Below are 16,055 nucleotides of genomic sequence, written 5' to 3' on the forward strand. Positions count from 1 at the left end.
AATATTATTTAGAGATTAAAACAAATAACTAAGTTTAGTCAATTAAGCTCATAAACATTAAAGAAATCTGCAACTAAATCAAAATTATATAGTTAACATGAAAGTTACGATCATATCAAATGCAATTCACACTAATGAGATACAAACTAGATGAAAACCCAAAAATTACATTATGCCTCTAATACTAATTGATCATTCAAAATATAAACTAACAATTATATCTTTAATACAGAATTCCACATTAATGATCATATATTATGTTGATGAATAGACTCCCAGATGACATATGAGTAAAATTCATCATCAAATTAGTGTATTTTATCACAAAAACACAACAAACGTGATAAAAAAATGATCACGTGATATTTCCATAACAAATTATAATAAAAGTTTGCAAATTCATCTGGATATATTAGTATTTATGGATTAACAGCTGAAGTCATATCCATGTTCAAGAATTTTGTAAAAATTTTGATAATCGTCATCAACATGATCAATTATGTGCTTAACAGACATTCAGGCATTGAAATGGAACAATGAGAGTTGAAAGGACCTACCTGCACTTGGGCTAGAGAGAGGGAGGATGCGATGGCGGCTAAGAGTTCTACGATGGCAGTCGTTCGACTACGACGGTGAAGGCTTAAAGCGCTTCTCTTTCTTTCTCTCTCTTATTTTGCAGTCTGATAAAAGTAAAGGCCAGGATATGAGCAATTGGATAAACCCAAGATTTTACAGTTTTTGTTGAAAATTACGAAGTTGAGAGATAAAAATGAAGATACGAGCACTTTCGAAGAATGTTTAGAGAGATAGTAAAACTTACATATCTAGAGAGAATGTATTGCAGTAATCGATAACAGCTCCTTCCGGAAGTTGTGAACCCCTGATTATAGGGAGATGGAGGGGGTGAATGGTTAAGTGGAATGAGCCCTAATTACTATATTTATTCAGCTAGCGCTTCTCTACCGTAAGTTCAGCTCCGGTCTCATACCTTGGGCAAGTGCTCGTGAATGGAGAAGGTGAAGGGTTAGGTGAAATGAAATGAGCCTCCAATTACTAAATTTATTTAATCTTATAACGTCTGTTTTATGTACTAACGCTATTTACCCACCTCTAGCGTCCTTTTCATGTATTTAACCCACCTCTAAAGTTCATTTTCCATACAACCGTATTTAATCCACCTCTAGTATCGGTATATTATTCGGATGTTATAAATAGCCATTAAAACATCCATTTTTACTAGTGCATAGTACCGATTGGTTAATCTATCAATTGGTAATGCCCATATAATTAACAAAAAAAAACAACTCGAGAGCTTCCCCTACTCTTGTTAGAAATATTCTCTTCTCCGATTGCGTCGTATCGCGTCAACGCCCTTCTTCTCTTCCCTCAATCGGATCGGTAGTTTTTTTGGGACATCCGATAAAATTGGAACGATATAGAGAAGATTAGCATGGCCCTTGCGGATTGATAGTTTTGTAAGAGCTTTCTAGGGTTCGTATTAGCTTGTGCATGAATTAGAGTTTCTAACTGTGTGACTTTTGTTGAAATCAGCTATTGAAGGGGGGTCTAGGCTTTCATACTACCAGGTACGAACTTTGTGGATTCTATGTCATTTAGTATTTTTACCGGTCTTGTTTATAGAGGCATGTATTTTTCTTTCATTTGTCATATTTATTTTTTTCTCTAAATTATTGATTCTTGAATCCCTATGTTTCTAGGTTTGTTAGTTGGCTTGTTGTGTTATTTATATTGTTTCTTGGGTTGATTAACTCACTGTTTGTGAGATTTTATTGGTCTATCTATTTTAGTTTTAGTTTCTAGATGATTAGAGAAAAATCACATATTCTTCTAGATTGTAAAAACGATTATTAATTCACTTTGAAATCACCTATTTTGTCCAAGAAGAACATAGAAGTACAAAGTTATTTGCATCAAGTCTTATTTGCATTCATCATCTCTTAAAGCGCACTTCGTATGGAATAGACTTGGGTGTTTTCTTGTGGTTGGTTAGTGCATGGCACTTAGAAGTTCTAGAATGAAAAAAAAAATTATAATGCACTTAATTTTTTATGTTGAGATTACTTAATAAAGGAAAAAATATTAGGACCTCTTTTTTAAGCCTTGTTTATGTGTAATTAAATAAGTTAAAACTCTAAGGCTGATATGATTCTATTTATGTCATTTCTCTTGCATTATCATGGTTTAGGTCATTGGGCAATTGAAACTTGTGTGTATTTTCTTTAGTTTCTTTCTCAATTTGATATATTTATGCTTCTAGGAAATTGACGGAGAGAAAATACTAAAATATTAACATCCATTGTCTTATAAGATATCTTCTTTACCGCAAGCATCGATTATTCTTCTTGCTTCACCTCTTGGAACTCCGGCAATCTTCCTCTTCATATTTTGTTGATATAATTTTGATAGATATAGCTTTTTGATAGATATGGCTTTATATTTTAACATTGATTTAGGTTATGATATTACTTTTTAATAAATATGGATTTAGGTTTTGACATTGATTTAGATTATGATATTGTTTTTTGATAGATATGGATTTTTGATATAGATTTAGGTTTAGATATGGCATTTTTATATGAATTTAGGTTTTTATATGAATTAGGTTTAGTTTTTGATATAGATTTTGATTATAGAAATGAATATAGATCTTGTATTATATTGTCATTATATATTTCCATTATAGATATTGTGTTTTTTCAATAGATATAATGGATATCCTTGATCAAAAATGGATAATCTATACGGAAAAAGATTGACATCTTCCGGAATATATATTCAAGGATTTGATTCTTTTCTTAGCTTTCCTGTGAGTTTTGGTCGAATTACCAACATTGCATGTTCATGCGTTAAATGTGGTAACAGAGAATATTTAGACAAATAAGGCGTAAGAAATATTTGATTTTATATGGAATAAAGAAAAACTATACATTTTGGAATTGTCATGGGGGAAAACGACGACGCGATGATAGTATTGATGTACAGATTGATAGTAGTACTAATATACAAACTAAAGAAGATAATTTGAACAATTTCATACCGATGCTTTGGTGGATGTGAACTCGGAGCGCAATGATTTTGATGGGGATGATTGTATGAGAAATATCATAAATGATTTACATCCACGTGGCGTTGATACATCAAATATGGGTCTTACGGGTAATATTGATTCGAAGATAAGGCAAATGAGGATGCTAAAAAATTATATAGGCTCTTAAATGAATTTAATGAAGCGTTATATGAAGGCTCCATAATTTCAAAGACATCAACATTATTAAAATTACTCCACCTCTAGAATATTGGGCAATGGACAAATTCTTCATTTAACATGTTAAAATTGTTAAAGAAAGAAATATTACTGGTGAATTTCAATCTACCCGATTCATATTATCATTGTAAGAAGTTTCTTATAAATGTTGGTCTTTTTTATGAAAAGATAAATGCTTGTAAAAAATAGTTGTACATTATATGGAAAAATGATAAGCTTTTGAATTTATAAAGTGTGTGGAGTTTCTCGGTGGAAAAGTGAAGAATCGAGTGGAGAACCTAGAAGAAAGAAAATGAAAAACTATCCTCAATAAGGTGATACATTACTTCCCACTAATATCGAGATTGCAAAGATTATATATGTCTTCTAAAACTGCTCCTTTAATAACGTGGCACAAAGATACAAACATTATATATATTAATTGCATAAACGAAGCGCTACCAACATAGAAATAAAAAATATGCATATTGGTCTGGTAGCAAAGCATTCACACAACTGCAGCGACAAATGGTAAGACTTATTTTGTAAATTTGTTTTCAAATAAATTAAAATTAAAACTTTCAATCTTAGGAAGTGTAAGAAGGATCAACTCCAAGTTATGAAGAATTATTTTTTTCCACTAGGATAAAAAAGGATAAATATGTTGATACACACGTACTTGAGAAAGTGGTAAATATAAAATATGTTTACTTTACATTTTATCTATTATTGGCATTAACATATTTTATTGTATGATGAACTAAGACAATGTGAGCTGAATGTTCCGGCATTTCTAATGTTGATTTAGTTGAAGGAGTTTTTGGCCCTCAAGACTAGAGAAAATTTCTTGGGATGCGGTCAATTTTAGCTTCCCAAGTTTGAAGGCCAACACAGTTCAATAAATAACTTCTTCGGGACAATTTGACAAATGAAAGAAGGTTCGATGATATGGAAAAGAGGTGGGGGAGGAGAGGGCCAAGATGGAAAACAAGTTGAGGGGTGATATGGAAGAGAGGATGAGAGAGAAGAGGGTCGAGATGATGCGTCTTATATCACAGTTTATGTGTGGCGGTGGTTCATCAATCAATTTTGTCGTGTTTGCGCAATTTACTAATGTCGATCAATCATCGGGTCAAGGTTCATCGACGACAATTCCACTCGTGCAACCCCAACAACAAAACGATGATGATTCTAGGAAAGAAGACGCGTATTAAATAAAAAATTGTTATGTATAATTAAAATTCAAATTTTGGTGTAGTACTGATTATTATTTTGTGTTTGTTTAAGAACATTTGTTATAATTTTAATATGGTTTAATTTTGGATCAATTTTACTTAGGGGTTTATAGTTTAATTTTGGTTCTATTTTAGGTTTGTAATATTATTAAAATATATTTTTTTTAATTACATCGGTGTTACCGTTTGGTAATTAAACCAATTAGTGTTACTATATATCCTTATACTGATTGGTTATTAAACCAATCGGTTGTTTGCCTTATACCGATTGGATATTAAACCAATTGGTGTTACTATATAATCTTGTATCGATTGGTTATTAAACCAATCGGTGTTACCGTATTCACCTTATATCGATTGGTTATTAAACCAATCGGTGTTACCATGTTAACATATACCGATTGGTTAGACACTAATCGGTGTTTCTCGGTGTGCCTATATCGAGGGAAGTTCTAGAAATTGGTGACGATCAGATTACATTCAATTGGTATTACCCTATACTGATTGGTAATTAAGGTATTACCGATTGGTTTACCGATCGCTATAGACCCTTTTTTTTACTAGTGATAATAATCGATTAGGTCAAGTCATTTGAATTCAGATGTATAGAGTTAGTTATGTTCCTTTAATTAAGGGCGGATTTAGTTAATGTACACCGAGTCATATGATTTCAGAGGTTTGTTCTATATTGGTTATTTGAGAGTTTTTTTTCTAAAAAGTCCTGTTTAATGATAAATATGTTGTTTCAATTTTTAATTTGTTAAATTATTATATTGTCTTTTTTATTTAATTTTTTAAAGATAAAGTAAGAATATTTTAGTGTTTTAGTTAATGAAATGAATAATTTGATGGCTAAAATGATAGTGTGATATGATAGAGAAAGAATTTATTTTAAACGGATTCAGAAATCCGAGTTAGGGTGGGCTTGAAAAAATTTTGAGATAGACTTAAAAACATAACGAGAAAAATTTTCCTACCCCATTTCTGGGACGGGCCTCGCCCTCTTTCATGAAATTTTAATTTATTTATTGTGAAAAAGGCTACCTGTTTTTTTTTAACGCATAAGATAGCAAAAAATGATGAACTTTTTTATATAAGTCATTTTATTAAATGTTCGATCCCGAAACAAACTCTTTGACGAATTACATGGAGCACATGTCTTTTCTAAGCTAGACTTGCGTTAGGGATACCATCAAATTCGAGAAAGAGATTAACGTAGTCAAACCTTTCGGACTCATTCGGGCCTCTATGAGTTTCGATTTATTCCCTTTGGGCTGTCCAATGTAGAAGTTACATTTCAATCTTTAATGAATGGTATTTGAAGACCTTATGAATAAAACGTGAGTAAATAAATATAAGTTTTTATCTTTCTTTTAAATTAAATTAGATATAAATTACTAGGCTAGGTCATCGGAAAAAAATCCAAATAGTGTATTAAATTAAGAAAATATTAGGTAATCTCATATTTCTATTGTAAAATATATAAATAAAAATAATTTTTTTAAGAATGGGCTTCAGTGCCTCTACCTATATCCCCTTGGAAAGATTTCCAATTTATCTGAGTTAATTAATACTAACCCTGAAATAAACTCCAACCCTTTAATACCACCAATAAAATTTATTAACAGTTGTTTTAACCAGATTTGTATAAACTAAAAAGTGTTGTACAAATTGACCCATTACCTACTTCCACACTCATAATTGAGATACTTTGGCAAATGACAAGACACTCCAAAGGGGAAATTATACTTTTTAGGTACATTTAATCAAGGATTTATTCGGTTAATTTTTTTTATTAAATTCAATTATATTCATTCTCTCATAAATCACATCATTCCATTTATAAAATAAAATTTATTATATCATTCATATAAAAAAAAATTACCTCCTTAAAACTCACAACAATTTAATAATTTTCTTAAATAAATCTAAGTTTTATGAAATAACCCAAATCAACTATTTAGACTTATCAATCAAGAGGATGTAGAGGGTGGAGGGGGACCGATATGCCATGTACACATAACACACTACATTATTATCAAAGAATAAAGGTTATATATGTATTCTAAATCAATCAAAGGTGTTTTTATTAAATAAATTGAAATTGACATTTAAGTATCTTAAGTCCTCGTTTAAATCACAGACTGGCTTATTTTGTATATATCTTTATTTGAATTATTTAAAAAAAATAATAATAATTAGTCTGGATAATTTTGAAAATATAGTTTTTTGGGTAAAATACTTAAAGAGTGTATTATAAAAGTCCAATATAACCAACATCAAACAAGCACTTAGTGATCTAAAATCTCATATTCTTATACTTATATATATGCAGCTATGAGTTTTGTTCTCTTAAATCTTAATCAAACTGAATTATCAATATTGACATATATAGTCATATACACAAACTAGCATTTAGCTCGTGCATTTGCACGAGTAATAATATAAAAACCGTGAAAAAAAATTACGGATAAAATTTTTTATTTTATTTTTAACCGTTTTAAGTTTATGGGTGAGTCAACCCACAATCCGACCCAATTATCCATTTACTCAACATCATTATATATTAGTTAGTTAAAAAGTTGAACTTATATTAATATTAAAACGTCCCGCGTTTATCAAATTTGGTGTTGAATTTTAAATATAAAGTCTTTGTAGCCTAGTTGATTAAAGAGTTGTACTTGTTTTGTTAGGTTGCAAGTTCGAAACATACCTCTAGCATTTTTAATTTTATTTTTAACCGTTTTAAATTTAAAAACGGGTCAACCCACAATCCGACCCAAGTATCCAAATTAACCACAGCTCTCGACCCGGCAATCCGGACATTTTAAAAATTAAGCATCATTATATATATATAGATTAGTTAGTTAAAAAGTTGAACTTATATTAATATTAAAACGTCCCGCGTTTATCAAATTTGGTGTTGAATTTAAAATATAAAATCTTTGTAGCCTAGTTGGTTAAAGAGTTGTACTTGTTTTGTTAGGTTGCAAGTTCGAAACATACCTCTAGCATTTTTAATTTTATTTTTAACCGTTTTAAATTTAAAAACGGGTCAACCCACAATCCGACCCAAGTATCCAAATTAACCACAGCTCTCGACCCGGCAATCCGGACACTTTAAAAATTAAGCATCATTATATATATATAGATTAGTTAGTTAAAAAGTTGAACTTATATTAATATTAAAACGTCCCGCGTTTATCAAATTTGGTGTTGAATTTAAAATATAAAATCTTTGTAGCCTAGTTGGTTAAAGAGTTGTACTTGTTTTGTTAGGTTGCAAGTTCGAAACATACCTCTAGCATTTTTAATTTTATTTTTAACCGTTTTAAATTTAAAAACGGGTCAACCCACAATCCGACCCAAGTATCCAAATTAACCACAGCTCTCGACCCGGCAATTCGGACACTTTAAAAATTAAGCATCATTATATATATATAGATTAGTTAGTTAAAAAGTTGAACTTATATTAATATTAAAACGTCCCGCGTTTATCAAATTTGGTGTTGAATTTTAAATATAAAGTCTTTGTAGCCTAGTTGGTTAAAGAGTTGTACTTGTTTTGTTAGGTTGCAAGTTCGAAACATACCTCTAGCATTTTTAATTTTATTTTTAACCGTTTTAAATTTAAAACGGGTCAACCCACAATCCGACCCAAGTATCCAAATTAACCACAGCTCTCGACCGGCAATCCAGACACTTTAAAAATTAAGCATCATTATATATATATAGATTAGTTAGTTAAAAAGTTGAACTTATATTAATATTAAAACGTCCCGCGTTTATCAAATTTGGTGTTGAATTTTAAATATAAAGTCTTTGTAGCCTAGTTGGTTAAAGAGTTGTACTTGTTTTGTTAGGTTGCAAATTCGAAACATACCTCTAGCATTTTTAATTTTATTTTTAACCGTTTTAAATTTAAAAACAGGTCAACCCACAATCCGACCCAAGTATCCAAATTAACCACAGCTCTCGACCCGGCAATCCGGACACTTTAAAAATTAAGCATCATTATATATATATATATAGATATGGTCATGTATTGGTAATGATAAACATCTAGTCTAATAATACTAATCTACTTAAGAAAATAAGTTATAAACTTGAAAGAATTAATCACAATCAACTTAACTAAACATAATTACTATAATCCTACATTTGGCCATGGATTGGATTTGAACTTCATAACTCAAGTAGAATTTTAAAAGAAAATTTGAAAATCTGCATATGAGTTTTGGTATTTTTATCCAAAACTCAACAACCCATTATATTATTTTTCAACCATCAATCCACTAATTAAAATAATTTTAATTTATTTTAAGAAAATTTAAAATAAAACTACATTATAATAATTTAACCAATTAAGAAAATAATACTTTTCCATGACCCATCAAATTGTTTTTGTAAAACCTATCAATTACCAACATCAAACAAGATATAATTAGTGAGCAGACAAGGAAAAGAGATTTAACAACATAGTACATATAATTTATAGTCCTTGATATTCTGAAAGTGAGAATTATATACCTCCATTATATATATATTGCTTTATGAGGAATCGGAATGAAATTTGTGGTCCTCATTCTTTTTCATGCACCAGTTCCATCTATCACACTCAATAATCCACTCCTTATTAATAATGTTCACTTCATACCCTTATTTTCTCATGAAGGGAAAGATGAATGATGAAGACACTCATGTGGGAGATGAAGAAATGGAGAAAGATGGGAACTTGATTCTTTCATGTGGGGGAGGATCAGGATCATCAACATCGCAGGTTTGTTGCCAAGTTGAGAATTGTGGTGCACAATTTACCAATTCCAAACAGTACTATCGCCGTCACAAGGTTTGTGAAGTTCATGCTAAGGCTCCAATTGTTGCTGTTGCTGGTCTTTGGCAGCGGTTTTGTCAGCAATGCAGCAGGTTAATTAATTACTTAATTACAGAACCCTAAAACTTGATCTGAAATTGATGAATTAATGTGGGCAGGTTTCATGAGATATCTGCTTTTGATGAAGCTAAAAGGAGTTGCCGTAGACGATTAGCTGGACATAATGAGCGGCGCAGGAAGAACCCATTTGAGAATCAAGGAGAAGGATCTGCTTGAAGTATTAAAAATTGGTTCTTTCATTATTCTTCATGCTTTTGCCCTCTATCTTCTGTCAACATTATTACTATCATGTAAGGTTATCTAATAAGTTTCAAGCTTCACTGTGAAAGCTTCTGGTTTAATCCAGGTTCTTCTCTTTTCCTACTTTGACAATAATTACATCATAATTTTTATTATCTTATAGCCAGCATCACTGTGACTGTGGTGGAAGCTGAAAAGAGACATCGATATTAGGAATTGCCTTTACTTGCACTAAACAAGTAGTTAACCTTATTCTGGTTATAATCCAAGTTAGTTTTTTTCTCCAATTGTTTTGTTCTACTAGGAATGATGTGTTTGGGAAATCATTGTGGTCACTTGATTTGTTGCTGGATATATTAGGGAGCACAGTGGTGAATGGACATAAAATCAAGCTAATCACCACTCTCTTCTATTTTACGCAAAAGAGGAGTGTGGCTTATATGTTTAACTCGGGGATTAGTCGCATTCTTAATAATTGTGGAATCTAAGTGTTTAAATAAAAAGATAAGTTAATCAAGCCTTCTACATTAATATATAATAATAAAAAATATTAAAATAAATATTATTTTAATTAATAAATCGAGTGTATGATTGATGGATGAAAATAATGAATAAAGTGATGTTTGATTAAGATAGTCGAATCTCTTCTAAAAAAAATACAACCAAGCAAAACATAGCTCTTTGATTTGGGGATTTTTGTAGGACTATTATTCATACAAAATATGAGTTATTTGAAATTGGTTAGATAAGAGTGATGCAATATAAAAATTTAAATGAAAAAACAAAAAATATCTAGAAACCAAAATAACCCAATGATTGAAGGAGCTTTAAGAGCTTGTTTGATATTTGTTCTTTTAGGATTTTTGTGATTTTGTCTAAAAACATTTTGATAATAAAAAAATATATTAGTTGTGTTTTAATCGGTTTAATTATTAAAATGTCTTTTTTATATTTAAATTTTAAATTTAATAAAAATATTTTAGTTAATAAAATAGTAATTTGATAGCTAAAATGTAGTGAAATGATATAAATAAATAAAAAATTAAAAATTGGATAAAATTCTAAAATATCCCTAGAAAAAATCACATCAAACGAGCTTTAAGATTATCTTTATCATTTTATCACAAAAAAAAATATTTACATCACATAATATTTTTTTCATATAACAAGAGTGGTTCTTAAGATATCCAAAATCACAAATTTGATTTTTGATTTTTATTTAGAACGTTTTAAGTTAAATTGAAAATAATGAATACGAATCATAATAGCTTTTAACTTTAAAAATATTAGTTTTTTTCTACCTAACCTAATTAACCCAAGGTACAAAATAAAATGTATAAAAGATAGAATGGGTTAATCTAGGGGTAATAATTTTTTACCCAACTTAAAAACGGAAAAATCACGTTATGGTCATTTATTTTGGGTTCAAGTTGAATTATCCTATTAACATAATTAATAATTAGGTCGATCGGCTTAAAATGATTAATAAACATGTCAAAATCGGGTCCACCTTAAATGACCCAAAATAGACTAGTTAACCTGTTTATAATTTTCTTTTGTAAAGTTGTGTTTATCATTTCTACTCACTCATTCATTTTTTTTAGGTTTTTTTAAATGGATTTGTGATTTAACTTTATTTTGTTTTGTGTTGATGTCATTTTAATCTTAAATAGATGTGTGATATTAATTACATCGGGTAAAATCGGGTTGAGTTCGAGCTCAGTCAGATCAATCGAACAATCTGGTCGAGTTAGAGTTAATTACAAATAAACAAAAGTTTAGGTTAAAATTTTTTACCTGAATTACTAAACATTTTAGGTTCAGGTTAGTATCACTCATCCCGCTAACCTAAATTGTCACCCTATGTTACTATGGTATTTAAAGATGTTAAAGAAAATAAGACTCTCATGCCTCAAAATATTGTTGAGCTTAAGACAAAGTACAAATTCAAGATTTTTTAGTTATTGCCTTTCAATAAATGAGAGACTACAATTTCCTTAAAAATTTGTACCATCAATAATAGTAGGTAGTAGAAGATAAAATTCAGAAAGCCATATATAATAATAGACTATAGACTATGTTTCTTTTTTCGAACAAAATTCACTATTATCCACGCACTCCTCAAATTGAACCCAAAACTACAACCACACCCTCATTTATCCATACCTCACATATCCAAGCTCCTCTTTTCCCATGCATCATACGGTAACTCGAGCAAAAACCAAATCTCTAATCTCAATATTAATTTTTCATCCACCTCTACCATTGAACCCACATATGCATCTTCGACTAAGATCCTATTTGGAGAAAAACAATGACTTCTAAGTTCAAGTTTTACTTCTGACCAATACTTGGACTCTTGTTCCCGCTCATTTGCTCACAATATGTTTGGTTGTAAATGAGTGTTCAAACTTAAACGGAAGCTTGACGGTACAATTGAATGTCACAAAGTTTGTATTGTCGCAAAATGTTTTTACCAACAATCTTGCATTGACTATGAGGAAACTTTTAGTTCGGTAGTCAAACCTACTACTATTCGGACAATTCTCTCACTTATTGTTATAAGTCATTAGCATATATGACAATTGGATGTAAGCAATTTCTTTCATCATGGCCCACTACGTGAGGAAGTCTGTATGACTCGACATTAGGATTTACACATCCTAACATGCCACATCATGTGTCGTCTACAAAAAGCCATTTATGGCCTTAAACAATCTCCACATAAATGGTATTTCACTCTGTGCAACATTGTTATCTCTTGGTTTCTTCGGTATAAATCTGATACTTCTCTATTTATTTACCGCACAAGTAAAACAGAGCTCTTTGATTTTGGGATTTTTGTAGGATTTGGAATTTTTAAAAAAAATATTATTCATACAAAATATGAGTTATTTGAAATTGGTTAGATAGGAGTGATGTGATATAAAAATTTAAATGAAAAAACAAAAAATATCTAGAAACCAAAATAACCCAAATGATTGAAGGTGCTTTAAGAGCTTGTTTGATATTGTTTCTTTTAGGATCTTTTGTGATTTTGTCTAAAAACATTTTGATAAAAAAAAATATATTAGTTGTGTTTTAATCGGTTTAATTACTAAAATGTTTTTTTTATATCTAAAATTTAAATCTATAAAAATATTTTAGTTAATAAAATAAGTAATTTGATAACTACAAAATGTAGTGAAATGATAGAAATAAAAAAATAAAAAAATTGTATAAAATTCTAAAATATTCCTAAAAAATTCACAACAAACGAGCTCTAAGATTGTCACAAAAAATAATGTTTACATCACCTAATATTTTTTTATATATATAACAAGAGTTATTTTTAATAGATTCAAAATCACAAATTTGATTCTTATTTAGAACGTTTTAAATTGAAGTGAAAATAATAAATATGGATCGCGTTAGCTTCCAACATTAAAAATATTAATTTTTTTCTACATAACCTAATTAAACAAGGAAAAAAAAGGAAAAAAAGAAAATAAATAAAAGATAGAATGTGTTAATCTACAGGTAACAATTTTTGACCCAACTTAAAAACGGAAAAATCACGTTATGGTCATTTATTTTGGGTTCGAGTCGAATTGACTTATTTAACATGATTAATAATCAGGTTGATCTTCTTAACATGATTAATAAATATGTCAAAATCGGGTCTACCTTAAATGACCCAAAATAGACTAGTTAACCTATTTATAATTTTCTTTTGTAAAGTTGTGTTTATCATTTCTACTCACTCATTATTTTTTTAGGTTTTTTAAGTGAATTTGTGATTTAACTTTATTTTTTTGTGTGTTGATGTTATTTTAATCTTAAATAGAGGTGTAATATTAATTACATCAGGTAAAATCGGGTTGAGTTCAAGCTGAGTCAAATCAATCGCATAATCTGGCTGAGTTTGTATTAATTACAAATAAACATAAGTTTAGGTTAGAAATTTTGACCTAAATTACTAAACAGTTTAGGTTCAGGTTAGTATCACTCATCCCGCTAACCAGTCAATACGATCCGACCTAAATTGTCACCCTATATTACTCTTACCCTATGGTACTCTAAAGATGTTAAAGAAAATAAGACTCCCATCCTCAAGATATTGTTGAACTTAAGATGACAAAGTACAAATTATAGATTTTCTTAGTTATTGTAATTCAACAATCAATTAAATGAGAGACTACAATTTCCTTAAAAATTTGTACCATCAATAATAGTAGGTAGTAGGATATAAATTTTAGAAAGCCATATATAATAATAGATTATGTTTCTTTTTTCGAACAAAATTTACTATTATTCACTTACTCCTCAAATTGAACCCAAAACTACCACCACACCCTCATTTATCCATACCTCACATATCCAAGATCCTCTTTTCTCCATGCATCATATGGTTACTCGAGCAAAAACCAAATCTCGTAATCTCAATATTAATTTTTCATCCACCTCTACCCTTGAACCCACATATGCATCTTCGTCTAACAAAGATCCTATTTGGAGAGCAGCAATGACTTATAAGTTCAAGTCTTACATCTGACCAATGATTGGACTCTTTGAGCTCATTTGCTCACAATATGGTTGGTTTTAAATGAGTGTTCAAACTTAAACAGAAGGTTGGCGGTACAATTGAACGTCACAAAGTTCGTATCATCGTAAAATGTTTTTACCAACAATCTTGAATTGACTATGAGGAAACTTTTAGTTCGGTAGTCAAACTTACTACTATCCGGACAATTCTCTCACTTATTGTTACACGTCATTAGCATATATGAAAATTGGATGTAAGCAATTTCTTTCATCATGGCCCACTACGCGAGGAAGTTTGTATGACTCGGCACTAGGATTTACACATCCTAACATGCCACATCATGTGTGTCGTCTACAAAAGGCCATTTATGGCCTTAAACAATCTCTACATAAATGACACTCCACTCTTTGTGCAACACTGTTATCTCTTGGTTTCTTCGGTATAAATCTAATACTTCTCTCTTTATTTACCACACGAGCGATGTCTCGGCTTAGTTATGTGGACGATATCACATTTACTCTCCCTCTCATATTGATTCTATCATATCAAAATTAAGTCTCATGTTTTTTCTCAAAGATTTGGGTGATATCCATTACTTCCTCGGAGTTGAAGTTATTTCAGTCGGTCTTTATCTAAGTCAAACCAATTATATTTTCACAATCCTACAAAGAGCCAAGATTATTGACGCAAAGCCATTAAACACACATGTTTCTACATGATCATCTATGTCCAAACACGAGGGTGAGCTACTAAGTACTAAGTGACCCCCTTCTCTATCGTATTATCGTTGGAGCTCTTCAATACTTACTCTCACTCGACCAGAATTTTCTTTTGTTGTCAATCGAGCGTGTTAGTTCATGCATTCTCCTACTACAACTAATTGGGAGGCAGTCAAGCGTATTCTTCTTTACCTTCGACATGCCCCGTATCACGGACTCTTTATTTAGTCATCCTCGATGATAAATCTTAAAACGTACTCTAATGTAGATTGGGATGGATGTCCTGATGATTGTCGCTCAACCACTGTATCTTTCTCGGAGATAATCTTATCTCTTGGAACTCTAAAAAATAACAAGGTGTTTCTAGTTCTAATATCGGGTCTGAATATCGTACCATTGTTCATGCCACTACAGAACTCTATTGGTTACAATCCCTTCTTGGAGAATTAAATGTCAACATGACATATGCTCCCACCGTGTGGTGTGACAACATTGAAGTTGAATTTTTGTCTATTAATCATGGCTTTAATGCACAACCAAACATATTGAGATTGACTTTAATTTTGTTTCTGCTCTCATTTTGCTTTCGCTTGAGGGAGGAGGTTAAACAAATTGTTAATTCAATAGAAACTCAAGAATCACAATGAGTCATTAATAATATCAATTATCCAAATTGTTTCGGTTTTACCGATAGTCACATCAACACTTATTCACATTTCTCTCTATAGAAAATAAACTTTAGAGAAGTTGATATGTCAAATTTTCTTGGTTAATTCTGATGGCTTTTTTAGTATTGCAGGGTGTCTTGTTTTTCTTTCCATCACTCAATTTTGAATTGATGTTGCGTTTTTTTCGGTCCGACATCCTATTTAGACGGATCGGTTTTTTCGTCTCGGATTTTATAGTCCAAATGATAATCTCAATCGTCGGTTGATCGTTTGCTTCTCATACCCTCCGATTGTGTTGGTGATCATTTCTCGAGTCCGTATTTGTCCCCTTTTTAGCAACAAAGGAGAGAAATAATTGGATCTAAAGTTATTTTTCATTTTTTCAATAAGAAGTTACTTGATTTTATCTTTCATATGAAGGATCTCTTACAAGTATCCTCATGATTTGAAGGATCTTTCATATATGTAGATGGTCTATTTTCATTTGACATAATTTTTTTCTGACATTA

At 30.5% G+C, this 16,055-nt stretch overlaps 1 protein-coding gene and 1 pseudogene across 1 annotated transcript; both read left to right on the forward strand.

Moving 5' to 3' along the window:
- Positions 1 to 1,401: 1,401 nt before the first annotated feature.
- Positions 1,402 to 1,497, forward strand: LOC124923058 (annotated as a pseudogene).
- A 7,683-nt stretch (positions 1,498 to 9,180) lies between these two features.
- LOC124921912 (squamosa promoter-binding protein 2-like) lies at positions 9,181 to 9,789 on the forward strand. Its single transcript, XM_047462619.1, has 2 exons — positions 9,181 to 9,426; positions 9,493 to 9,789. Exons 1-2 carry the CDS (start codon positions 9,182 to 9,184, stop codon positions 9,608 to 9,610), a joined length of 363 nt encoding a protein of 120 aa, XP_047318575.1. The 5' UTR covers position 9,181; the 3' UTR covers positions 9,611 to 9,789.
- Positions 9,790 to 16,055: the final 6,266 nt, after the last annotated feature.

This window comes from Impatiens glandulifera, chromosome 1 (genome assembly GCF_907164915.1).
Source record: "Impatiens glandulifera chromosome 1, dImpGla2.1, whole genome shotgun sequence".
Classification (NCBI taxonomy): domain Eukaryota; kingdom Viridiplantae; phylum Streptophyta; class Magnoliopsida; order Ericales; family Balsaminaceae; genus Impatiens; species Impatiens glandulifera.

Excerpts from the sequence above, each read along its gene's own strand:
- LOC124921912 (XM_047462619.1), top strand. The coding sequence starts at position 9,182 with ATGAATGATGAAGACACTCATGTGGGAGATGAAGAAATGGAGAAAGAT. Across the intron at positions 9,427-9,492 it reads TTTTGTCAGCAATGCAGCAG|GTTTCATGAGATATCTGCTT; the intron begins GTTAATTAATTA and ends TAATGTGGGCAG.